The 7,782-nt window shown below is 33.7% G+C and overlaps 2 protein-coding genes across 4 annotated transcripts; both read left to right on the plus strand.

The window, feature by feature from the left end:
- Positions 1-528: 528 nt before the first annotated feature.
- LOC133791059 (organic cation/carnitine transporter 7-like) lies at positions 529-4,094 on the plus strand. Of its 2 annotated transcripts, none has more exons than XM_062228947.1 (5): positions 529-641; positions 1,007-1,290; positions 1,960-2,197; positions 3,216-3,750; positions 4,036-4,094. In XM_062228947.1, exons 2-5 carry the CDS (start codon positions 1,016-1,018, stop codon positions 4,044-4,046), a joined length of 1,059 nt encoding a protein of 352 aa, XP_062084931.1. In that variant the 5' UTR covers positions 529-641; positions 1,007-1,015; the 3' UTR covers positions 4,047-4,094. The 2 variants fall into 2 exon arrangements, with proteins under 2 accessions (XP_062084931.1, XP_062084930.1); XM_062228946.1 differs by lacking the exon at positions 4,036-4,094 and adding an exon at positions 3,876-3,955.
- LOC133791061 (grpE protein homolog 2, mitochondrial-like) lies at positions 3,960-5,742 on the plus strand. 2 transcript variants are annotated; one of them, XM_062228948.1, is made up of 3 exons: positions 3,960-4,088; positions 4,384-4,576; positions 5,153-5,742. In XM_062228948.1, exons 1-3 carry the CDS (start codon positions 4,066-4,068, stop codon positions 5,711-5,713), a joined length of 777 nt encoding a protein of 258 aa, XP_062084932.1. In that variant the 5' UTR covers positions 3,960-4,065; the 3' UTR covers positions 5,714-5,742. The 2 variants fall into 2 exon arrangements, with proteins under 2 accessions (XP_062084932.1, XP_062084933.1); XM_062228949.1 differs by having other exon boundaries at positions 4,462-4,576.
- The last annotated feature ends 2,040 nt before the right edge of the window (positions 5,743-7,782 follow it).

Here is a 7,782-nt window from a genome sequence, read left to right on the forward strand (position 1 = left end):
ATCTGCTTATGGTCCAACCCATCTCCGGCCTAAAGCTCCGGCGTCTTCGCACCTAATTCTCAATCCGACCGTTCGATCGCCGCCCTCCACCCATCTCCGGCGTAAAGCTCTTCTCGCTGCCCTGTACCTGCTTCTCTATCTTCGTCATAGTGATAGCCACAAGACTTTGGGTATTTTCTTTTTTTCTTTCTTTCTCTGGACTGAGTTTTTTTGGTTTGAATACTAAAGATTTGATTGAATATGTGTTTCTGTGAATGGGATGTTCCATTATCGTGATTCAATTTTGCAAATAAGATTCAATTTTTGTTCTGCACTCATTTTTGTTCTTTCTCTTTATAGTTACATATATATATGTACTCAATGGTTTATCTGTATTTTAAGCCAACTAGATGTTTTGTCTTTCTAGCAACAGATGTATTGTTGCCTTGTGATATCTGTGTCCTTTAATTCTTTAGCATTGTCATTTGTTCTATTTCAGTCTTCTCTTGCCCCTTTAATATTAAAAACAAAAGAAAACTAAAATTCTTGTTGCTGGTAAAGTTTGTTTGTAACATTGACGAGGCACACCAGAACCGGATAACCTCCATTGATGAGGACCCCTTCAACCTCAAGAAGACGGAGACCGCCATACCAATTCCAAGGTTCTTCCTTTTCTCTTGTTTACTATTTCTGGTCAAAATGGCCATGGTCAATATTAATCTCTTTCATTTTTCGTAGATTGGATCATTTTGCCTTATCAATTTGTTTCGGTCTGTGGCTTTTGGATCTGGGTATTAGTTATTTTTGCCAATGTAATGATCATGTTCATACTCAGATTTACATTTTGATGTGTTTATTTTTCTTAGAAATGTTGAATTTTATTGTATTGGCAGTGTTATGGTGATTTAAAGTCTCGAATTTTAGGTATTATTATTATAATCAAGGTTAGATATAGATCGTTTTATGACTGTACATTTCAACAAAAAACCAAAAATTCACAAATTAAAAGCTCGTTGTTGCTCATCAGTTTCCATAGATGCCACTAGAAGATGGCAGCAAAACCTTTACTGTGGATGAGGCCCTTGTGTCTATGGGATTCGGAAACTTCCATGTTCTTGTGCTCTGTTACGCAGGCATGGCTTGGATTTCTGAGGCAATGGAGATGATGCTGCTTTCTTTTGTTGGGCCAGCTCTTCGATCAGCATGGGGCATCTCATCTCATCAACAAAGCCTTATAACTAGTGTTGTTTTTGCTAGCATGCTCGTCGGAGCTTATTCATGGGGCATTGTTTCAGATAAACATGGAAGAAGGTGGGTCTTCTTTTGTTTCACCATTCTTAATTTTTTACTTTCATTCAAAGGAAAGATGTTCTGAGATGATCTACTGATCTTCCATTTTCTCATGAGAAAGTTGGCAGCTGATGCAACTTTTAATGTGATTCTTAAAACTATATGCAGTATGCACGTAACAATAATTATGTCATTAATTATGAACTTCCAAACGTTTCTGATGCTGTAGAAATGATCGACATCTCTATAACTAGGATTGTCATTTTGTTTTGATTAGGAATGTTTTTTGTTTGTGTCATTTGAAGTCATATTAGTGCAAACTCTTTTAACAAGCTGTGATATTGAATCCATTACCGAAGCTTTAACCATTGTGTTCTTGCGGCTGTGTTATGACTTGTTACAACTTTTTCAATATGTTATTCCACATAGTTCTGACAAGTATGTACTTGTTGTATTATTCAAAAGGTTTGTTAACATGCTTATTTTCTGTTAGAAGCAGTTACTTGGTTCTTTGCCTTTAGCTATTTGTACCATGTAATTGCCACTTTTTCTAGTATAGTTTTTTTCTGATACATATGTTTTCAGTAAATTTAGTTTTTCTTCTCATGATCATTGTGGAGCTAGAGCTTATTGTGAATTTTAATACCTCTCCCATTGTCTTAATTGTTCATTCCCTTCTTTCAACCTCAGGAAAGGATTCCTTATGACAGCTATGGTTACTGCTGGGGCTGGATTTATGAGTGCACTTGCTCCCAATTATATAATGTTGCTTATTTGTCGTTGTTTGGTTGGTGTTGGGTTGGGAGGTGGTCCTGTACTCTCATCTTGGTTTCTGGAGTTCATTCCTGCTCCTAACAGAGGTACTTGGATGGTTATTTTTTCAGCTTTTTGGACTCTTGGAACAATTTTTGAGGCTTCACTTGCATGGGTATGCTTCTAATTACCTTATTTTTCTTGGTGATGGTTATGCATATGTTTACCTAATTCTAATATCTCAAAATCTAACTTTCATTTTAATTTTAAAGTAACGTTCTAGACATAAAGGATCTTCAGCCCTTATGCTGAATAGATTAGAAGATTTTTTAAAAGGACAGTAGTATGATTTAAGACTTGGGTTTGGCCGAACATTATTCAACACCTTTTAAGGGTTGTGAAAATGCTTTGGTTCTTATTCTTCCTTAGACTTTGACATTTGACTTCAGATTGGAATAACCCTCTCAATCATTAAAAACATTTATGCATTCAGCAGCATTATTTTCAGCCAGTTCATTCTTTGTCTGTGACAAATTAAACATTTTAGAGAATGGCTGTGCTCTCATTTCGATATGTCGCTATGCTTTTGGCATGCCATTTTTCTTCATGATCTGATGCTTTTAGAAAAGTATTTTTTTTTATATGATAAAAAATATATAATCATAAAGACTTGGATCGGTCAACACAATAGAATCTTTTAGGGTGCCTCCAAGGATTATGATTTTTTTTTGGACCAAATTATGTAATTAGCACATTTTTAGTTCCCTGCTCACAAAATTTAATTAGATTGGTTGTCTTTGTTTAAGCTCTTTTTGCCTCTTCCACTCTTTTCATGTTGTGAGTTGAGAACACTCTGCCCTTATCCTCTTGCGCATTATATTAACTTAATGTTTTATTTTAAACTAAATTTTCCATTTATTATACTCTAACTACTTGTTTATATTTTACTAAATGATTACGAATCATTGTACCAAAAGATATGAGCACAAAATTTTGAAATTGAATTGCTATGAAAATGGAGAATATTGGGAGTTTTTGTTTATGTCAGTCCATTAAATCTACCAGATAAGCAACATAAATTACTCAAGGTGCAAGTTAATTAGTCGACTTCAGCAAGTCTTTTACTGCCCAGATATGTGATAATAAATACACTGAATTTGCATCTTGATCTTAAAATGTTGTGTGCTTTACAGTTTGTCATGCCAACACTGGGCTGGAGATGGCTTCTTGCCCTGTCTTCGATACCTTCATCCCTTCTCCTTCTATTCTATTGGGTTGCACCTGAGTCACCACGATTTTTATGCTCGAAAGGAAGAACAGCTGAAGCACTCAATGTTTTAGAAAAAATAGCAAGAATGAACAAAACCAAGTTCCCTCTTGGTATTCTTGTTTCAGATCAACAAATTGAGCTACAAGAAAAGAATACCCCATCAGAAGAAGAAGATTCACATTTACTGCCGCCCGCAGGTGATGAAACCACAACTTTTAAGAAAGCAGATTCTAAGACAGGGGCATTTTCATCACTATTAATTCTTCTTTCCCCAAAATTAGTTAGGTCTACCTTGCTTTTATGGTTTGTATTTTTTGGAAATGCTTTTTCATATTATGGCCTCGTGTTGCTGACATCTGAGTTAAATAATGGACATAGTAAATGTTATCCAAACAATTTGCAATCACCAAAGTCACAGGATGTCAGCTACAGAGATATTTTCATCACTAGTTTTGCAGGTACTGCCACTTAACTACCATTGTTTTCTTTCTTCCTATTAGTCATGATCGTTAAATTATGCAAAAGAAAATGTTTATCAACTGCTACAAATTGCTGAGTAACATTTGCATTTAATTCCATGTAGAACTGCCTAGACTTCTAATAGCTGCCTTCACAGTAGATTTTTTCTGCTATTACAAGGATAGTATTCAAATTTAGATATATGTGGACTCCTAAAACAGTGCTTTTATCAGTGGAGTGACTATTGCAATTTGGCACTTATTAATGTTTTTCCTTAATTTCAGTTGTTGACTAGATGACCATCACTACAAAAAATGAGAGGCCTAAGAGATTTTAGGTATGATCTATCATATAGTTTTGGGACACTACAATAATATAGTGCATATCACCACATCTAATACTATACAAATATCACACTTGCATACAAATTTAATACACTAAGCCCATTTGTATTATCATATTGTTTTGGGACACAACAATAATATAGTGCATATCACCACATCTAATACTTACAAACATCACACTTGCATACAAATTTAATACACTAAGCCCATTTGTATTAGTGTTTAATAGTTCATAGCACTGCAACAAATACAAATGTCGATATGCTTTGTCTTTTCATGATGAACCAGATTCTTACAGAGGCGAATAGAAGACTGGTTGTCCAAGAAGATTGTTGCCTTTTTCTTTAACATTTTTAGTTATTGCAGTAGTCCTCGGAGGACCATCCCCAGGAGCTCCTTGCTCCTCTCTTCTCCACAAACTAACCACCTTTCGAATCTCTCCAATCAGTTTCATTCCCTTGTCAACGAATCCTCCATCAAGGTACCTAAAAAGCTCATTAATTTTACTATTTTCTCTGTAGGGTTTTGCTAGGGTTTTAGGTTTGCAGTGGATTTGTCAATCAGAATGTAATTTTTATTTTCTTTTTTCCTATTCAATTTTAATTATTTAAAATATTGTTGTATGCTATTTCAAGATTAATAAAGTTTAACTTCTCATGAATCAGAGCCTTTATTTGATTAATGTCAATAACAAATTTTGAGGGGAATACTTGATTGGCTTTCTGGGCTTCTTTCAGATTGTTACATTATATGTTTATGTGCAGGCTTCATGATTACTACAATGTCTGAAGTACAGATTTTTGGTTTCTAATTTTTTGTTTTAATGTGTTCGCTTAATTAAATATAGTTTTATGGTTATATTTACAACTTTAGCTTATATAGCTGAGGTTCTTATTAACTTTCATCTTACTTATGTATCTAACCGTTGTATTAGCTTATGTATCTAACTAGTGTGTTTGCTGAACTTTAAAGGGTTGTGCTTTCAAAATTTAAGTTCTGTTCCGAAATTTTTAAAGCTATCTAATTTATTGAATTTGGGTTTTTTCTTCTTCTTTAGTTGGCTCCTGGCCAGGTGTCTCTATTCCATCTGAGTTCTTCTCCCTTTCAAAGATTTGGTTTTGCTTCTTCTGCGTCCCCCAAGACTTCTGAAAAAGAACATTGGAGTAATTCAGAGAATAATGGAGATGCTAAAGTCTCCAGTCAAGCCGCCTCTAAGCAGAGTGATGTTGCTGATCAGACAAAAGAATCGGGTTCTATATCAGATTCTCAGTCTACTATGTCTAATAATGTGAAAACAAGGAGAAGAACTAAACGAGCAGCATTTTCTGATTCAAATTCCGACGAGGATTTGAGTGTAGATGATCTGGTGAAACTTGTGGCTGAGAAGGAAGAGCTTTTGAAGCAGAAGCATAAAGAGATTGAGAAAATGAAAGATAAAGTCCTCAGAAGCTATGCGAAAATGGAGAATGTCATGGACAGGACACGACGTGAAGCAGAGAACTCGAAAAAATTTGCCATTCAGGTTTGGTACCAAAGCTTATTTGCATATACATCTTATTTTCACATTAAAGTTTCCTTGTTCAAAATAGTAGGTTTGGTACGCCTGTTGAAGTCTTAGCTTGACAAATGGCTTGAAATCTTGTTGCAGAATTTCGCAAAGAGTCTACTTGATGTTGTAGACAATTTGGGATGAGCTTCTTCAGTTGTCAAAGAAATTTTTTCAAAGATTGACACATCTAAGGATTCATCTGGGGCTGCTCCACTTTTAAAAACACTTCTAGAGGGTGTTGAAATGACAGAAAAACAACTTGTAGAGGTAAATGATATCATCTTCACCACAAGACACCTCTCAATATCAAATCATTCATAGATGAAGTTTCTTGTTTTTTACTTTTTATAAGTTCAGGGGACATACTGTTAGATGTTCGAATATTTTGCTTTTCATTTAATTTAAGTCAAACATTGTCAGTAGAGTGCAGCTTTTATATCATAAGGATGGTGAATGACTATTTCTTGAATGAGACACCCATGTTATGGCTAACTAGTAATGTAACTGTATTTATTATTATTGAACTACAATTCTATTGAATTTAATTTCTGATTTAGTTTTTTATTTTGTGTTTTGTAGTGTGGTGGGAAAAATACATATACACTTGGCGAAATTAATGAAATTCGAAATGAATAGGCAACCAAGCTTCTTGAGCGGACGAGTCATAGCTAGAGTAACTTTTGAAATCATAATTAAAAAATATACTAATTGTAGTTTTTAGTTAGCACTTACATAGGTATTCCAAGTCTATATTTTGATCTTGCAATTTTTAGATTTTGAACATACTGAGTTATATTGATTTTGTCTGCCTATTGATTCTATTTGAACTATGTTGTAATTACACAGGAAATTATGAATGAATATAGTATTGAAAATAGAGAAATGAAAAAATTATCATATTTTACATGGGACGTCGGTCTCCACAAAACCGTCGTCTTATGTATTGCAGGGGACGATGTTTACACATAAATTGTCATCTCATGTACTGCAGGAGGATGACGCTTGAGTAGGAACTGTCATCTCATTTACTGCAGTGGATGACGTTTACACATAAACTGTCGTCTCATGTACTACAAGAGAGAACGTTTGTATAGGAACTATTGTCTCATGTATGACGGGAGATGACGCTTTTATTTAAACTGTTGTTTCATGCTTTACATGGCGTGACATTGCATGGGATGACGATATTAGAACCGACGTATGAGAGTCCATACAACGGTTTAAAACCATCGTCCCATGTCAATTTTGTAGTAGTGCCACGATAGAAGTCGTGCCCACCTATTTCAACATAGGGAAGAAGAAGTAGAATAGATGAAGAAGATGAAGAAGGGAGAAGAAAGATCTAGAAGAAGATGAAGAAGAAGGGAGAAGAGAGAGAGACGGGAAGAAGAGAGAGAGCGGAAGAGAGGAAGGAGAGAGAGAGAGAGAGAGAATTATCGGGAAGAGAGGGAAAAAATCAGAAAAGTTAGTTTTGATTTATTTTAAGTGATTTTTTTTAAAATTAGTTTTTTATTATTTGAAAATCAATTAGTATTTTTTTTTAATAAAATATACCCCTTTGATTTTAAGATTTTATTAGGGATTGTTTTAGTTTTATGTTTTAATTTTGTTTTATAAGTTTTTGACAAAAACTATTGTGCTTTTTATTCAGAACCCTACACGTGTTATTTTTCCCTGGTAATGGAGTGGTAATGACAGAATTGCCCATATCATAACTTTTGGTATTAAATCTGTCAAAAAAAAGATGTGGTATATAAGTGTATAAAACTGAAAACATGTGGTACTTATGTCACAAATACTCATTTTTTTACCTTAATGAATAGTGCTTCTCTACATGTAGAGAAACACTATTAATTAAGCTATAAATATTTTATTAATTTTTTTATAAACTTTTCTATATATATGTGTGATACTATTATATTGAATTAATTTTTCTAAATGAATAAAATATATTTGAAAATATAATATTTAAATGATGTAGAGAAAAAAATAGAGGAATTGATGTATGATATAATTTAAAAGTTTGAGGTAAAATAAAAAAAAAATGTATTTTGGTGAGATATTTTAAAATATATATTAAAACACCCATTGGGAGTGCTGATAGGAAATAATAAGAGCATGCACAACATAAATTACAA

Source organism: Humulus lupulus, chromosome 7, assembly GCF_963169125.1.
Source record: "Humulus lupulus chromosome 7, drHumLupu1.1, whole genome shotgun sequence".
NCBI classification, from domain to species: Eukaryota; Viridiplantae; Streptophyta; class Magnoliopsida; order Rosales; family Cannabaceae; genus Humulus; species Humulus lupulus.

What these genes read in the sequence shown, in the direction of transcription:
- LOC133791059 (XM_062228946.1), top strand. Translation starts at nt 1,016, where the DNA reads ATGCCACTAGAAGATGGCAGCAAAACCTTTACTGTGGATGAGGCCCTT. An exon ending in TCAGATAAACATGGAAGAAG is followed by an intron (nt 1,291 to 1,959) that starts GTGGGTCTTCTT and finishes TTTCAACCTCAG; the next exon opens with GAAAGGATTCCTTATGACAG. An exon ending in TTTCATCACTAGTTTTGCAG is followed by an intron (nt 3,751 to 3,875) that starts GTACTGCCACTT and finishes AATTCCATGTAG; the next exon opens with AACTGCCTAGACTTCTAATA.
- LOC133791061 (XM_062228948.1), top strand. Translation starts at nt 4,066, where the DNA reads ATGAGAGGCCTAAGAGATTTTAG. An exon ending in AGAGGCCTAAGAGATTTTAG is followed by an intron (nt 4,089 to 4,383) that starts GTATGATCTATC and finishes ATGATGAACCAG; the next exon opens with ATTCTTACAGAGGCGAATAG. An exon ending in TCAACGAATCCTCCATCAAG is followed by an intron (nt 4,577 to 5,152) that starts GTACCTAAAAAG and finishes CTTCTTCTTTAG; the next exon opens with TTGGCTCCTGGCCAGGTGTC.